Here is an 18,360-nt window from a genome sequence, read left to right as displayed (position 1 = left end):
AGGCTACACATATCACTACTGATGCTGAATGCTGATCTAGCTAAAGGAAGCATTGTAGTCTGAAATGAAGTCTCTTCTCTCACCTCTCTTTATAGCTTAAAAATTGCCTCTTCTCTCATCCTTGATGACTGTTCAATATCCTTTTATAGCTGCTGCCTGAAAAGCTGGGTCAAATAATAGGTAGCATAGCCACTCAGTCTCATGCCTGCATCTGGGCCAATTGCGACCATGCCATTTACAAAGACTAGCATCCAGGCACCACAAATAAATGGAATGATGACACACACACACAAGGGATTGGGCAGAGATGCTGGGAGCCATAATTAAATGGAAACAGAAACCCACTGATATAGTTATTGGAAAAATACTTGAAGGTCTTGAAACTAATTCATAGTTTATTTTTAATACTCTTTTCCAGTGTAAGATTTGTCGTTTCCCGACAACATGTACCGCGATAATATGCACACCCATGGGTGTACCATTTTTATCCTTGGCTGTCTCCTGCTGTGGCATGAGTCAGCCCTGTGTTTTGTTAACTATTCCTTTTTGATCATTCGCTCTGACATTTAATTCATTATGAGCAATCTGCTTTCACCACCAGTAACCTTCTGTCTGCTGGGTACAGATTCCTATTAGTCTAGGTATCATTCACAGCTGGCAGTTACTTTGTGTCTGCACATTCCCCCTCCCCTCAATCACGTTATTAACCAAAAGAACATAATGTTGTTTTTCCCTAAAAATATAATACATTGGTGGGGATGGAGGGTCTGGGGAATTATTTCTATAAAACAATATTAAACTGGGTTTTTAAAACAAGGCATCCAGGATTCCATCAAGGACTTGGAGTAGCCAATTAAAATGTACACAAACTAATCAGACTAATATTGGAGGGGAAATATTACCCAGAATGAAAAAGGGCAGGAGAGGTGGAGATGCTAATAAATTGTGTCTTAGTAAGAAGATCAGCTCCCAGTGAAGAGGAAACTTTCTGGAAGGTACTGAAATCAAAAACAAAACTGCAATTTTACCAGCATGTGTTCTTTTGACTAGTTTAAAAACACAACAACATGAAGACCAAACTGCAGTCCTTATGAATAAGAAAGTTACAACACTGCTGTAAACACATTAAAATTGATTGAATGCTGGGGTATACAATAATTACTAAATGTTTAGTATCGGATGGGTAGCCGTGTTAGTCTGGATCTGTAACAGCAACGAAGGGTCCTGTGGCACCTTACAGACTAACAGAAAAGTTTTGAGCATGAGCTTTCGTGAGCACAGACTTACAGGCATCTCATGCTCATGCTCAAAACTTTTCTGTTAGTCTATAAGGTGCCACAGGACCCTTCGTTGCTGTTACTAAATGTTTATTTATTTATGGACTTCTCTATGGCACTCATCCTCTTGGCATTTGATTACCTCTCAAACATTAGTGAACACAGTCTCAATACAAGATGGGAATTACAATGAAGAAAGTACAACACAGAAAATTCAAGTGAGCTGAACACAGGGAGTCTGTGGCCAAACTGAGACTAAAAACCCAGCTCTTTCCAGTCTAGTGCCTTTATCACATGGCACTTCAGTATTACTAGCAGCTTACAAAGGACTGCAAAATACTTCACCAACATTAAGTTGCTTACCTCACTAGGGTGTTTGCAAATCTCACTATTCCCATTACATAGAAGGGTAAGCAGAGGCATAATGGATATACAAAGCTCACTTGGCAAGTCATTACTAAAGCTGGGATAGCCAACAGGAGGAATCCCGTCTTTCCATTCACCCTTAGGCAAGAGACCGTCCCCCCCAACTCATCAGTACCTGTGAGCCTGCTCTATTAGCTGTTCAATTTATGCACTGTGCCACTTCTGCTCATTAGAAATAATATAGTTCGAGGTCAAGTCACAATTTAAAACATTTTGTGTTTTGTTATTTCACCAAATAGAGACTGCCATGAATTACTTAATGCACTTAAAACCATCAGTCCCTACATTACAAATCTAATCCCATTACAATTTCCCATTTTCTCCACTAATCACACCTATATCCTCATAAGGGTTATGGACAACATCAGTCCATGCTTTTGTGTGCATGCATCATGTTACAGATACAGGCAACCTTAAGCTGCAACATCCGTTTCCATGGTAATGGGACTACATCACCAATCCACTGGGTTTAGTTTAGGCCATTGTCAGTCACGTTTCTGAGCTACATACAAATCATTATTAATACCAGGCTGAATGATGTCACCAGTAACCATGGTGCCCACAGAAGAGATAGCCATATGCTCTTTATGCTGTAACATGCATCCTTCATGCATGACACAAAATTACTTAAATCCTATTAGTACTGTTAAAAATAATACATTTAGAGGCAGCATTAACACATGTTCAGTCTCTCCAAGGAACATCAGAACATACCTGAAAGGGGTATTTTGACTTCTAGTCTCAACATACTGTGAGTTACCAAGACCTCAGAAACATTCAGCCGCTGGGGTGGAAAGGAGTTACACACTTACATGTGGCGTACTAGTACAGGCAAAAGCGGCTGCTGTTTTAAAGATGTCCCTTCGCTAGGTCTGATCACCCTCTGAGCAACACATGAATCATTGTTGCATCTGGACATCAGCGGCCATCCATTGGCACTTAGCCAAATGTGTCTACTATTCTGGTACTTTTTAGTAAAAATGATGATGAAATTTAAGAATGCTCAAAGAAAGATGTCTGCAAAGTTAGGAAGAAATCTGACACCACCACCAATTACGGAACTGCTATTTTTCAGGCAGCTACAACAGATGGCCACATAGTTCAGTGCAAATAATAAGAAGACTCTCATAAGGACTGAGATTTTAGTGGCCATTAACACAGAATTCAATGTATCTATGTGGATATAAATCAAAACATCAGCCCAATGGCACAGGATGGCAACACTCAGGAAGGACCTGGGGAAGTCAACAAAACACGGACTTTCATTACACATGGTCTTGTGATTAGGGAGCAAAACTGGGGTCAGTGCTCTTGGAATCTATTTCCAGGTTAACCACAGGACTCCCAAAGCACCTGGGGACAAATCACTTAGCTATCCCAATTCACAGTTCCCCTCAGCAGTAAAATGGCAAGAAACATACGCAGGAATGAAGTACAGATAACATCCTGCATCTACCGGAAAGCATATGAAGGATTTAAACAGTGAAATCAATTAAAACCTTGCATTGCTCTCAAAATCCCAGATATGTTCTGGACGGAATCGTCAGTAAGTTGGTTTGTTACAGCCAAGACTGTATTTAATGTTTGGTTCCATTAAACAACCATAAAGTTCACTGCCTTCTTGTTACGCCGCTGAAGAGATCGTCTAGTGACCCTTTATGGGTCTATGCTGAGGAATGGTATATTCATGAAGAAAGGCTAGCTGCCAACAAAATGGACAACATCTGAGCTAAGATGCAAACTACATGTTGCCGGTTTAAGAAAAAGTCAAATTTGAGTTTCTGAGGCTGGTCCCTTCAGAAGCAAATTCAAAAAGGTGACCCAAGTAAAAGCTTAAGCCAGAATGACAACAACAGCACTCTCCTATTGGTGGGATGCGTTAGTCTTGCTTGGGATTGGAAAAATATCCTGCTTTGCATCACTAGACCACTAGAAACTTCTCTAACTTGGTTTTGAGCACAAAATCTAATGAAGGCTGTAATGAGCTATCCAGATATGATCAGCAACACCACAATGGTGGTCGCAAACAATCTTCTGACTCCTGAAAAAGACACTAGTATTCTAGATCTGTGCTCAGCAACTTTATCACCTCATGGCACACTTGAGCTCTCCTTATAATTTCATGACACACCCATTACATATAACCCAATCCCCTACTTCTCCCCGTCCCCCAGAGCCAGGCACCTGCACCCCCACCCTAACTTGATGCCTACCACTCACCAGAGCCACCGCGACTTACCCAGAACCGCCTCTGCTGCCATGTGCTTCTCCCACCAAGACTGCATGGACGGCACTCCCAGAGTGCAGAACTGAAGAATGTTAAGTGCCACTTTGTGGCACACCAGTTGCGGAGCACTGCAATAGTCCCAGCCCCAGGGGACAGAACCCCAGAGTCCTGGTTCCCAGTCTCCCTCCACTCTAATCAGTAGACCCCAATCCCCTTCTCATGCTGGGATAGACTCCCACCCCACTGCTGGGTGGGACAGAAGCCAGGACTCTTGACTCCTAGACTGCTGCTGTAACCACTAGGCTAGACTACCACCCCCCTTTCCTGGGGTAGTGGGAGAGAAAATAGAACCCAAGAGGCCTGTCTCCCTGCCCTCTAACCACTCGACTAGACTCTGAGGCATGCTAAGCACCACTTTGCAGAAAACCAGTGTGCCGGGGCACACTGGTTGTGGAACACTGCACTAGAAGATCATGAAGCAAGATGCACAGAAGAATACCTCTGTCACCTAAGGCTCCATTACTCTTTGCGGCTTCTACTGAAAACAAAGTGAGCCAGGCTATGAGCAGCAGGCCTTCAGAAGACAGTAGAGAGGTATATGCAAGCCCAATTTGTACAATTACAATATGTACTGCATTATTTAGAATCAGGCCTGGCTACTAATGGAGCTCTTACATCAACACCATAATATTTTGTGCCAATCAGTTGTCCAAGTCTATCAACAATGAACAGCATTAAAAGAGAACCATTCTTATATGTGTTCATAAATCACTCTGCATTGCAAAATCATGCAACCACACTTACGTTGGAGCTGAGGTGTCTGCCCAAAGGAAAGCAAAATGGAAATATCTTTTTCTATATGTGAAGATGCCTTCAACTTGCTTATCCTGAAAGCCTCATCTTTGAGCTAGCTGCTAACATTTCCAGATTCTGTTCGGATATTTATTTGACTGGGCATTTTTGTCCTGCTTTTTCTTCTTCAAAGATGTGCACAACATTAACTGTCCCACAAAGTGCCATACATGACAAGTGAAGACAGTAACTGAGGTGGGCAGATGAAGCACAATGCCCAAGGGCAATCAGTGCACCAAGGATGGGATATGAAATTACAAATGTTTGAATCTCAGTCTGACACTCAGGCTACGTCTACACTAGACATACAAGTCAACTGCCAATATACAATTTTATATACACCAATTGCATAGCTGAAATCGATTTATCTGCAGTCAACTTCAATGTTTGTCCACATGGCAGAAGACTGATGGGAGCATTCTCCCTTTGACCTTCCTTATTCCTCACCTCTCGTGAGGAGCACAGGGATCGACATTGAACCCTGGGAGCTTCATTTCATGCACACACAAAATGAAGCCACAGAAGATTGACCCTGAGCAGGTTGATCTTCTGCTGTAGTGTGGATGTAGCCTCAGACTTCTCCCATATAGTTCACAAACCAAAGAACCAAATTTTGCATTCAAATAAAAGATGCGGCCCAACCAATCATGAGCCACAGCCCAAAATCTCATGGCATTGGCTTAAAAATCTTGAGATATTCAGAAACCCAAATGTTTTCTATTTTCCTTTTGGTTTCTGAGCTTTGCAGATACAGTCGAGTCAGTTTCAAGCTTTTCTCCACAATCATAATAAGCTAGAAAGTCTCACTAAAAATATACTGACATGCTCACAAAACATGACTCCAGGAGCTGGGGCTTTAAGAAAGACATCTAATACTGTCAGACTTCCAATTGTTGAATCTTTATTGTGAAATCTTTCAATATTTGGTGTTTTTCACCCATTTCCAGGAGTTAAGAAATTATGCGAACTCCTCTCAGCTTTCACTTTAAAACAGTATGTCTCTCACCCTTGTAGCCGCACAGAAAAATCTTCAAAATATGACCTGAGTACACTCTAGTGACCCTCACAATTGATTATTTTTTAAAACTGCATAATTTTGGGGGGCCCGGCTAGGATCTCTGAGCACTTATGGATGGCAATGCTATGCAGATAGCCGGGTGTAAATGTGGATTTGGTTATGAGATTTTTTTATTTATTTATTTTTTCTCTAAGAAAGGGACCTGCACTTCTTATTCTGCTTCTCCTGTTGTATAACAGTGCAGGCTGCAACCCTCTACTCGGGCACTCCCTGGTCAGGCAACATCCGTGGTGCAGCATGATTATAGTTACCCGGATATCCATTTATCTTGCATGTGGCCAACTTTCCCACAGTCCCACAAAGTTTGTTTACAGCCACCAGTCCTGGCTCTCAGTGTTCTGTGCTGTTAGTTAGCTCTAATTTACCCACAGATGTCATCAAAGAGCCCAGTTTGCCGTGGAAGTGTTGGCAATCCTGCTAGACAATATTGACCTGCTGTGGTTGGGCAAATTCTCTGATTTGGCATTCGTCAGGTCCCAAGGGTGCCAGATTAGAGAGGTGTAACCAGTAAGTGTCAACTGCCTTCAAAACAGAAACATATAAATGCCCATCCTTCAAATGGCCAAGTATGCAAAACAGTTCAATTGTATCCGAATCAGTGGTGTAAAATGAAAAAACAGATTGAGAAAACAGCTGAATTTCACTTGGGTTCTTTAATCTGTTCCATGCTAAAGACAGACTTTGAAAGAAAATTCAATGCTGGCATGGCATTGAAAGTCAGACAGACACTACAAACAGAAGGGAATCTGACTGACAGCATATCAGGTGCTGGTTTTAGGTGCAAAGTACATGAGGGTAGCACCGACAACTCAAAGATGTAGCATTAATGAAAAAAGGCCCATTGATAACAGGAAAAATGAGTTATTATATAGATGAGACACAACAAACAAACTCTGTTTTAACCGGCATTCTATCATCTAGAATTCTCAAATAACTGACATTTAAGTGAAAGTGGTGAAATAAAGTTAAGTTTAACTTAAAAGATAAAGTACTTTTTATTAAAGTTTCATACAAGCACAGAACATGTATAGTGAAAGTTAAAATAAATACACCATACAATATTACTTAGATCAAGTGAATTTTAGTTACATTTTCTATAAGTACAGTATAAGGAAAGTGAATACAAATAAATGCAGCAAATACGGTGTAAGTTTACAGGGTACAGTACTGCTGTTGTTGGTAAATAAAGTACTCTGCATATATTTTTGTTTCTTAATATCAAATCTTGTTTTTCCATAGTATTATGCATTGCTAGGCATGCCTCTCTAGTATCCAGAATATATGAACATGTGTCCACCTCCCATCCCAGGACTGCCAGATATGAAAGAATTTACTGCACGCAAGGTTTCACACACTGTTCCTGACACTGATCCTTCCAGTTCCTACAGAGTCCAGCAGCCAGATGTGAAATAGTACCAGTAGCTCATTCTCCAAACCCATTCTGACCTTCACCTATCACTAGAGGCTGCCAACAAGGAGGCCTGGCCAACGTCAAATGCAGTGGAGATTTTATTGAGCTGGACTCCTACTCACCAGAAATCAGACAGAATAAGAGGAATTCATTGCACAAACATTCTTAACTGCTTCAAATCCATTTTTAAGAATCAACAACTGCAAGCACTTCAGAGAAGACTCCAGCACAGAAGACGACTGCCATGAAAAAAATGACAACTGAAGAGTGACAATCTACAGCATATATGGAGAGAGAAAAACAAGAGTCAATACCAATCAAGTGGACAGGTGCAGCACAAGTGAGATGGGATTCTCAACTGTGATAGCACTGTTTTTCTGAGATTGCACCAGATTATAGATTTAGGAAAATCACTGCAAGACAGTGTGGCAAACAGACTGACCAGAAGGCAAATCAGGAACAAGCTACTAAAAGGAGCCTACAGAGAGATGGAAAGGACATCACCACACATCTGACTAGAGATTTTCTTCCATAAATCCAGCAGAAGGCCCTTGAGATAAGGTGAAGCTAAAACATTCCAACAGAGTTAAAGCATAAAAGAAGGTCTGTGGTTTTCATGACTTAAGTTTCCAGAACTGAGTGCAAGTCCTGTCCAGATCATTCAAAAGGTGACACTGTAAAGACCTGCATCAAGATTAGAAAACTGATAGCCAAAGAAACACTTTAGATGAACTAACAAGACAGAGTAAGGCTAAGAACTCTTACATTCTACAACCAGTTCAACTATCTGGGTGGCATTGGCCAACTCATTTAACATGTCACTGTTTGCAAAGTGGGAACAATAGTCCTTACTTATCAGTATTATCAGGCTATGCTATGAGGAGTATTGTCCACAAAGCGCTGTGAAACTGTGTAATATTTTTCATTATTTTCAAGTGGTGAGAGAAGAACACTGAACTCCCTGCCAGGGACAAGGTCTGGCACTTACTCAGAATTCTCCAATTAAATTAAAGATTAAGTTGGGGTTTTCATGTGGGAAGGGTATTCATTATTGCTAGGCATCAGGAATGGCTAGTAAATTATGGTGGCCATTGTCTCAAGTCAATAGTAAAACAGACTGTCTCACGCTCAAAAGCAGTGGACTGCACACTAAAGTCTGGTGTTCCACTTTTGCTTTGGCTGAGCCGAGCTTCCTGACTAGCTTATTTAGTTCAGCTATAATCTTCTCTTTTCAGTTAACATCTTTTTTAAATAGCTGTAAACTGCCACAATCACAGATGAACTTCCTGGCCAAGACACTAATAGCTACTGTGCCAGTTGGCCATGAGCAATGGCAAGGGTTCAGACCACAGCTGCTTCTGGACTCTACAGAAGTGTGCCCTGGATACTTTCAAACTGCTTTAAGACTCTGGTATGAAAGGGCTGATTCTAAGTGGAGATAAGGTTCCTGCAGAGTTCCTTGTGTTGTTTACAATGTGCAGAGACTCTGGCCTTTAGGTGTTACAATAATCATCTCCTTAATAGAGTGCCTTGAAAGTTCAGGTCCATAAAGTGATAAAGAGAGTGCCAAGTATTACGATTCTCAGTTTAAAGCATTAATGCATCAAATGCAAATAACTTTCATCCTCAAAAGGCAACTGTTAAGGTCCAGAAGATGAGGGAATATTCTTCTAATATGTGGTCTTCCAAAGGAAGATTGCAGCCATCCACCAGAAACTGCTTAGAGCTATACAGGTCCATGGTTATTTATAAAGAAAGTTACAAACACTGATGTTAAAATAAAATTTCATATAAAATGGAAATGTCTCTCTTCATCTAAGCATCACAAAAGTCAAGACCTCCTGGAATTCCAGGGCAGATGGAAACTCCAGTAACAAGTGGAGTAAATAGATAAATGGACTGACCTTTACGTAATGGTAATGATAAAGAACTTGACCTAATGATCTTTATGGTGAATGGGTCAACATACAGCTGAATACAAGCTTTTATGGAACAGCAAAAAAGATTCAAGATTAAAAAGGCTGTTTGTTGAGGGTGGATAAAAATAACACTGTCAGTTCCCTGATAAGGATTAGGGATGGCAAACTCCCATGAAGACTGAAAAAGAGAATTAGAAAGATGTTTTAAATTGACAGCAATGGTTCCAAGTGGCAACAAATGAAAACAGAATAATAGTAAACCTCAGCTCAGATTTATTGTACACTTTGAGGGCTAAGTACAAATATTCTGAGCATTTTGTGTTGAAGATCAAAGGAGGCTGCTTCAGACATTTTCTCACACTTGATTTCCTCTCTTCATGGAGAAAGGTCTACTTGAGGATTCAGAGCAAGAATCTCCAGAACCACATGGTAGAGTGAGTCATTTCACAGAGGCCCACGGAGATAGTAGTTCTGCTTTCCAGCCTTTGGCTTCTGAAGAGTTCTCTTGGTCTTGGGTTAGGAATAAGTTGATTTCAGATACGTAATTCTGGCTACAGCAATTGTGTAGCTAGAATCAATGTATCATAAATCGACTTATTTGACTGTCTTCACTAAGGAAGGTTGATGCGAGCATTTCTCCTGTTGACCTCCCTTACTCCTTCCAATAGCGAGGAGTTCAGGGGTTGACTGCTAACCCCAGAAAGATACCAGATTTACAAAATCTAACTCCAGGTCAATCTTTACAGAAACAAAGACAAGCCGTTGGGCTGTATTTCTCCTTTACAGTGAAAGGAGCATCCACTCTCTTTCCCCAGACTCCAGCTCCCCAAGCACATGTTGACAACTTGTGCAAAGCTATTAGTCCTTGGTTACTAAGAGCAAGCTCGACCAAGAGCACCTTCATTTTTGGCAGCAGGAGGTAGTTTTGGATAAGCATGTATAACATTTCTATTATCTTACCAGAGAGAAATGCAGATAGCATACTAAAGAAGTGCTTGAAATCACAGGTGGTTAGGTGACTCTTCTGTTTGGGGAGGCTTACACCTGGACCAAAGTTCCATCCCCACTTTACCTCCTCTGCCAACCCCCGCCCACTGATCACTCCCATCTGTCTCTTCCCCGAAGTCCGACAGCTCTCTGGGGCACAGAGGATGCCTACGGAAAAGGCTGAGCAAGGACAAGGCCTCGGGAGAAGAGGCTGTGTGAGTGTGGGGAAATGGTCTTGGCATTGGTTAGCCCCTCCCCCACAGTTTTAGGGAGCATCGCTTCCAACACTCTTCCAAATGAAGGTGACCCACGCTACATCTGCAGCATTTGCCTTCCTGCATAGTCAGTGACTTTGGGCAAGGTCTAGCCTCCCCAACCCCCCCACGCATGTTGCTCACACTTGACATGTGCTCAACGCAACCATCTTGCAGCTGGTTGGTACTGCAATCAACCATTTGTCAGGGACAAAAAAAATCACTGTTGTGATCTCATTTAAAAACAAATGGAGCTTAACACAGAGAGCTGCTCTAGTCAAATCAAAGGACAATATGAGATCAATATGAAAATTACAGGAATAAAATAATGTCTAAAAAGAGGTTCTGAGAATGATTTTACAACCTACCAATATTTTCTTAATTCTCTGATTAAGGAATCAAAATAAAGGAGACTGTTTCAGTAAAGCAAATTACTGGTTACTAGTCTACACCAAACAGTTGGAATTTTTTTTAATATAGAGAGCAAATGAGGAAGACATAAGACCATCATCAACACAATGACAAGTGAAGCTGAGATGACAGCTGTACATACAGCAGAGTATTACCCTATCCATCCTATTACAGAAGCAACAAGATTTCCTGAACTGAACATGCAGACAAGCGTCATGCCAGAGATTTCCCATGGAAATACTTATATTGATAGAGTCTCAAATCTAATTGGGAAAAAACAATTTAGTTCGGATCTGCTAGTCTGCAAGCAGGTCAAGGACCCATTAAGCTCATTGCTATAATATAAAATTAACTGATTTATTGAAGAATCTATGTGCTACTCTGGGTACTGAAACCACTGTCTCTGCAGAAAAGGATTCAGAAGCAGCAAAAGTGTTGCCAAGGGAAAAATGACAAGCCTCCAAGAAACTGGCCACTAATTCACTTCAGCCTTTGAAATGTTAATCATCAGCAGGGAACCCAGAAAATACGGGAGGTGAACAACATTAAGGAGTACAAGAGACACAAGACAATTTATTCCTGCCTTCAGCAGCCAATGGTACAGAAAGAGCCAGGAACTAAGATGCCAAAATCTTATCGTGTACGGCTGGGTCTACACGTGCCCCTTCCTTTTGAAAGGGGCATGTTAATGAGTGGGTTTGAAAGATGCTAATAAGGCGCTGCAATGAATCTGTGATCAGAAGAAGGGCTTTCGAAAACTGGGGGGGGGTCCTTTCAGAAGGTCCCATCTCCACGGGCGGCGCACGATTCGAAAAGCCGCACTTTCGAATTGCCGCGGCTGCCATTATGCTACTGAGGCGCTACATATTCATTGCAGCGCCTCATTAGTATTTTTCGAACCCACTCATTAACATGCCCCTTTTGAAAGGAAGGGCATGTGTAGACCCAGCCCAAATGTTTATTGCTCCTATCCAGCATATATTTACTGCACATCATTCTAAGAGAGGCAGCAGTTGTAAGGACTTTTTGTTCTCAGTAGGAACAGGCCCTGCTTGTACCAAACTGAAGTGGAATCTTTTCAAGAGTTCCAACAGGAGCAGCTCCTGATTGTAAAGCTTAGCCTCTCCATACACTGTGTGAATGAGGAAAAAAGAAACAACAGAAATTCCTCTAAAAACCCCAAACAACTTGCAACCATTTCGTGTCCGACTATGCAAACCCTCAAACACGTAGTGTCAAAAGGTGAAAGTTTCAAAAGCATTTAAGTGGTTTAGGAGCCTCACTCTCATACAATTGAGGCACTCTTGAAAACTTTACCAAGGGACTTCAACAAGCTACACTTGTTAATAAAGATTTACTTTCCTCTTAAAAAACTTGGCTAGCGTGTGCTTAACCTGAAGCTAATGAAAAATCCTGCCCCTAATTCAGGAAGCTCGACAGCACCTGCTTGAAGTCAAACATAATTAAGACTCACTCAAACCAAATACACTCTTCACGAAGAAAATTTCCTATGAATTCCCACATACTTCACTTTTACAGTCTTGGAGATCTAGCTCCTCTCAAGAATGGGTATGATTATCATGCTAGTGCTGTATCTGTACAGTGGTTTGCTTAACAAGTGAAATTTAAAACTAGGCTCTGTTCTCCAAAGAACTCATTTTATGAAAAGAAAAGAAAAGAAAAGAAAAGAAAAGAAAAGAAAAAGGACAATCCCTTCTCCATAAGAGCTGCTCAATATCTTTTCCATGTTCCGAAAGTCTCCCTTTGCATTATTCTGTCCTAAAAAATTGGTTTTACATTACTGTATATTACATGGACATCTGTTTGCTGCTCCTCCTGGAATACACTCACTAACTAGATGCTATAACTCAAAAAATGAAAACAACAACAATCTCCCGACACACACATTTTTCCTGTGGGCTACACATTCCAAAGGAAGAAAAGAAACAGAAAAACAGTGATTCCTCTACAGCTAGCCAAAGTGTTATTAAAAATCAGACCCCCAAAAAACCTTTGGAAAAGTCTTTCTTGCTTTTTCTGAGTTAACTTCCTGACTTATATCTCAAAGGATAGAACCATGTTCTTTTAAACAGAGGCTATTAATTTCTTGGGGACCACGGCTATTCCCCCTGAAGTGTGTACGAGTCTTTCTATTGTCTTCAAGGGCAGATAGAACTTACAAAACAAGATCAAAGTAAGGGGAATTTAACCTTAAAATTTTATCTCAAGAGCCTTTCAAAATATTTTTAGCTAAGATAAGTATTTTCGCTCAAAAGTGCTTAGGTTCATTCTTGGAGCTACACTGTGCCTCAGATTAATTGAGCCTTCAAGTATGTGCAGGTAAGGAAGGGTCTTTCTCTCATCTTTATACCCTTCTGCAGCCTTGACCTTGGAGCTGGGACTCCAGAGTTAAATAAGTTCACTTATTTCCCTGCTGGAATGCATAAGCAGTGACTACACTCACCGTCCAGCCCACCAGGCAATAAAGTTGGGCTGGTCCAGGGGGAGCTGTAATTTGCTGATTGGGCACACTACAAGGGGCAGCAGGGAAGGGATGTTGCTGGGGAGGCGCATTTATGCACAGGGGTGATATATGGGGGTCATGAAAGGTCATGTGCCCTCCAAATGCAGTGGAAGAGAGTGGGAGGTGGCCAGCAGCCATACAACCTCCCCAGGCCTGTGCTTTGGAAGGAGGGGGAGGCTTGTGGTGCCCAGGGAACTAGCAAGGGGCCTGGTGCAGGCTGCAGAAATTCCCCTCCCACCTCTCTCAGCAGTCACCAGTTGTGGGAAGAGGAGCAATGCAGCCCAAGGTGCTCTGCTCCTCTGGTTACGAGCTGCATTGCTCAAGGAGGGGACTGGGGGATGGAGTGGAACTGACCTTGCACTCTCCATAGGGAGTAGAGCAACATGGCTGTGAGCTGGGGAAACACAGTGGGCTGGGGCCAAGTCACTCTGTTTTCCCTGCTGCTAGTACGAGGCTCACTGCTAATCCCCTCAGTTGCCTTGCTTGGGGGAGGGAGCTTGGGACAAGAAGCGGAGTGAGGGCAGGGTGGAGCAGGGGCAGAAAGGCACGGATCAGAGACAGGGAAGGAGCAGAGAAGGGGCAGGTGACAGAAGGAGTGGGGCCTGGGGTGGAGAGAGGATGGATCATGGAGGGGCAGGAACATGACTGATGCCCACTTGTGTTCCTCTGAGCAGTCACCACTGTTCGTGCACCACTCCTTGTTCAAGGTAGCGCCAAAAGGCAGAATCCAGACCTCACATATTAAATATCACCTGATAATGGTTTCAGACATGATCTGTACTAATCTGATAAAATCTGTTTTATGGCTTCTGAGCTAACATCAGCAGAATACCACTAACTATACGTTTCACAGTTAAAAGGTATTAAACTTGGCAGCAACTCTGACCCAACAATAGTGTTAATCTGAGGATGTATCCCATAAGAATGGCTATAATGGGACAGGCCAACAGTTAGTCTAGCTCAGTATCTTCTCCTCTCACAGGGGCCAGATGCTGCAGGGATCAAATACAACAGGAAAATGATCAAGTGAGCCACCCATTGTTGTCCAGTCCCAGCTTCTGTCAGTCAGCAGTTTAGTTACACCCAGAGGCACACCCTGACCATCTTGGCTCATAGTCTCAGTGATGAACCTGTTCTCCATGAACACTTTCTTAAACACACTTGTACTTTTGGGATCCACAACATCCTCTGGCAACATGTTCTCCAGGTTGATGCTGCATTGTGTGAAAGAAGAGCTACTCTCTGTTTTAAGCCTTCCGCCCATTAATTTCATTGGCTAACTCCTGATCTCCATGGTATGCAAACGGGGAAATAACCCTCCTTTACTCACTTTTTTTTTTTTTTTTTTTAAACATACTCTTTGTGATTTTATAGACCTCTATGACTCCCTACAAGTCATCTCTCCTCTATGCTGAACAGTTTCATTCTTTTAAATCTCTCTTCTACCAGATAATTTCTGTTTCCCTTCCATATATGTTTTCCAACCGCAGTACATGTTTTTGAGATGAGGCAATGAGAATGGCATACGGTATTAGTATTTTATCCAATAAGTGCATACAATTATTGAACAGTATGTTTGTTTACAAAAGTCACACACTAAACTATTTTTAAGTTTTAAAGGATACACTGGACTAATTTTTCCATATAAGTAAGGTCTAGAGTGCCTCCCTAAATAGGAATTATCTACCCAGAGATAGCCTTAGAGGGGTAGCTGTGTTAGTCTGCATCTCTGCAAAACAAAGCAAGCAGTTCTGTAGCTCTACCCCAAGGTGTGTCACTTCCCAAGTTGATAATGGATCAGTTTAACTGCCAATTCTTCAAAAAGAGGGAGTTTTGCCAGTTTAAGGACAGCAAGATCCAGCCTTTAAGTTGAAAGATTGTCAAATAAATTCAAAAGGCAAAAATTACTTTAAAAATTAGCTGAAAAAAACTGCCAGAAACTCTAGCTTATTATGTTCTTCATCAAAACAAAGACCAAAACACCATTTTTGTAAATCATTCTGAGTCTATCAGTATGTCTGTTTGAATCATTACTTACCTGTATCATGTACAACTGGGCAATCCGATACTCTTCCACACTCATTGGAATTGGAATATGATATTCCTTTATAAGCATCTTGAAGTCAAAGCCTTTTTGTCAGTTCAGAAATGCAATCCAGATATTTCTTCTTGTAGAGATTCCTTAAATAATGACAAGTGAATGCATTGAGGATCCCTGAAATAAAAGCAGAGAGATGCAATTATTTGCTTATTCAGATACATTAAATTGCTTTAAATTAGAAAGAAAAACCCCTTGATTGTTGCTCTGGAACCAGTATTAAGTTGAACGGATTTGTTCAGAAGAATTTTTATTTGCTGCAGAGAACACCACCAAACCCACTGCCCTTGGGACCTTTGCCACCATATCAATCAGATTTTTATGTGTGATTCAGTTCCAGGGAGGAGACAGGACACACTGAAAATGAAAAAGTGAAGCTTTTGTTGCAGGAGAAGAATATATTTTTTCAATGTCAGTGACATATCAGAGATGCAGCCAATCAGAGACATCAGATCTTATCCTCTCACATCGTTACCCTACACCTGACAAAAGAGAGTAATTAGGAGACTTCCTCAGCCATTGGTAACATGACTTTGGAGAATTGAAATTGGATTCTAACAAAGGGGTCTGTAAAAATACATTTTTCTTCCCTCTATTATTAACAGCACCAATTTTCTTTTTCTACTAATCAAGTCCAGAGATGAAATCCTCTGTCCACTGATGTTAATGGCAGACCTTTCTTTTAAACACCCATAGCATAAGTTAACCATATTAGATTATAAAAAAAAAAAAGTCTGACAATAAAGAGCTTCTGTGCAATTTAAAAGAAAACAGGACTGACCAAACACAAAAGGTCACAAGATTAATTTCTGAAGTACCCCTGACATTAAAGATGAGGGGTGGTGCTGCAAACCAGAACAAAACAAAAATGGAGAGAAGAAAGGCAAGGAAAAGAGGGAGCACAGAACACTGAATCGTGACTGCAAGATTCCTTCTGGCAGTTGGATGTGTAAATCTGTCTAGTCCCATGGGCAGATTATCCACGATAACACCAACCTCAGCGGCATTACAGGGTAACATTGTCACTACAATAAATGATTTTTAAAAAACAGCTTCTCCAACACAGAAACCCCAAATGCGTTTTCTTTTACAGCAAGCATACAGACCTCTTTGTCTCATCTGCAAAATTGTTTCAATATAATTCTTGCAAAACACACAGGAAAAATCCCTTTATTGTGTTAACAAGGTGGCAGGAAAAAAAGATGCACAGAGACCTTTAATCTGGTATTTCTAACTTTTGAGTGACTGACTTTCTAATTTGAATAATTTTATTTTAACTCAGATTTTTATATCTGATTCCATCATGTATTTTTCATAGAAGAACATTAATTGAAAAGCAGAGACAATTTTGTTTAATGGCTCATTCACAGAGTGGACAAATTCAGTATCATACAGTTCCTTACAGATATATACTGTAATTATGCCAAAAGAAACCACACACTTTAACAACATGTATTTCCATTTCTCTTTTCAAAACCAGGTGAATATCAGTTTGCATTTTATTGTATATATTTAGAAAACTGGAATACAATGTCCTACCATTAGACAAGATTTTTAACCCTCTCAAACAAAACAGAGGAAGTAAAACTTAAATGTTTCCATGCTCAAAGAATAAAACACGTCCTTTCAACGTGAGTGATTTTAGATGAATGAAACCAGCAAGAACTCCATGTAAAGTCTTCAGGAGAGCACACAGTATATGACTCCCGCAACAGCTGGTGTTACTATTGACATTCTGGTTTGTGTCCCTGAACAGAGGCAGTTTTTAGAAATGCAAAGGTGCACTACATGGAACAGAAAGGCATCCCAATTTGAAATTTTAATACCACAGAAAAATTGCAGATACACCAGGGCAAAACTTTTGGTAATAATGCCAAGAAAAGCATGGCTGAGTTCTCCTACCTGGTCAAAAGATTTCACCCATGCTAATTATTAGCTTCCAAAATCACACACTTCTGTAAATGGAAGGCCACAGCTGTTCAGGAAAGTCAAAGCATAGTCCACAAGCTCATCACGCAGCAAAACAAAAAAGCAGTCATAGTACTTTAATGGAATAATTTATTAGGTAATGAGCTTTCATGGGACAGACCCACTTCTTCAGATCTGAAGAAGTGGGTCTGTTCCATGAAAGCTCATCACTTAATAAATTACTTTGTTAGTCTTTAAAATGCTACATGACTGCTTTTTTGGTTTGATAGCATACAGACTAACACGGCTAGCTCTCTGTCATTATGCAGCAAGACGCTTGCATTGTTTAATACAGATAAACACATTAAATGTACTTTAGGGATAGTGATCCCACAAAAGCCATATGATCCAGTGCAGGGGTGTGCAAAGTGGAGGCAGGCCCCCTTGAGGGGGGCCTGAAATTTCTTAAGGAGGGTGTAGGTGGGTCTTGGGCTCATCCAACTCATTAAAAATGCTGAAATATGTTACTGTTTTTATGTGTATTCACATTTATATGCTGTTTTAAAAAGTTTTTATATTCTACATACTTATCTTCTTACATGTGCCTTTTTTGTTTTTTGCATATGAACATAACCAAAAATTTCCATTGGTTTGGATTACATTAGATAAGTGGGGGGAGGGAGGGGTCCTGATAATTGCAGGGACAAAAAGTGGGGTCTGACATAAAAAGATTGCTCACCCGATCTAGTGAATTATGCATTGTAAAGGAGCATGCCCCTTTCTCTTTATTTAGCATAAACCTAATAGCCAAGCGATGGCATCTTCAACGGCGTGATGCAGTTCTACCACTGCTGAACCTAGTCTGCAGGTTGTAAGTACAGTAAAAGGCGTCTTATCCAGCATCTGGATAACCACCACACTTTGTTTACTAGCATCTGCTGGGCGCACAACGGCAGGACAAGCTGCCTGGTTAGCACCAGCAGCAGTG

The 18,360-nt window shown here is 41.0% G+C and overlaps 1 protein-coding gene across 5 annotated transcripts in view; it reads right to left on the bottom strand.

Annotated features, from left to right (window-relative positions):
* PITPNM2 (phosphatidylinositol transfer protein membrane associated 2) overlaps positions 1–18,360 on the bottom strand; it is a 230,574-nt gene that overhangs the window by 101,689 nt on the left and 110,525 nt on the right. For all 5 annotated transcript variants that reach the window (XM_075012768.1, XM_075012770.1, XM_075012769.1 and 2 more), the window contains exon 3: positions 15,405–15,581. In XM_075012768.1, coding sequence (XP_074868869.1) covers positions 15,405–15,482 — 78 coding nt within the window. In that variant the 5' untranslated portion in view covers positions 15,483–15,581. The remainder of the gene's footprint in view (positions 1–15,404; positions 15,582–18,360) is intronic.

This window comes from Carettochelys insculpta, chromosome 18, assembly GCF_033958435.1.
Source record: "Carettochelys insculpta isolate YL-2023 chromosome 18, ASM3395843v1, whole genome shotgun sequence".
Classification (NCBI taxonomy): Eukaryota; Metazoa; Chordata; order Testudines; family Carettochelyidae; genus Carettochelys; species Carettochelys insculpta.
The sequence above is the reverse complement of the archived record's forward strand: the minus strand, read 5'-3'. Positions and strand labels throughout refer to the sequence as shown.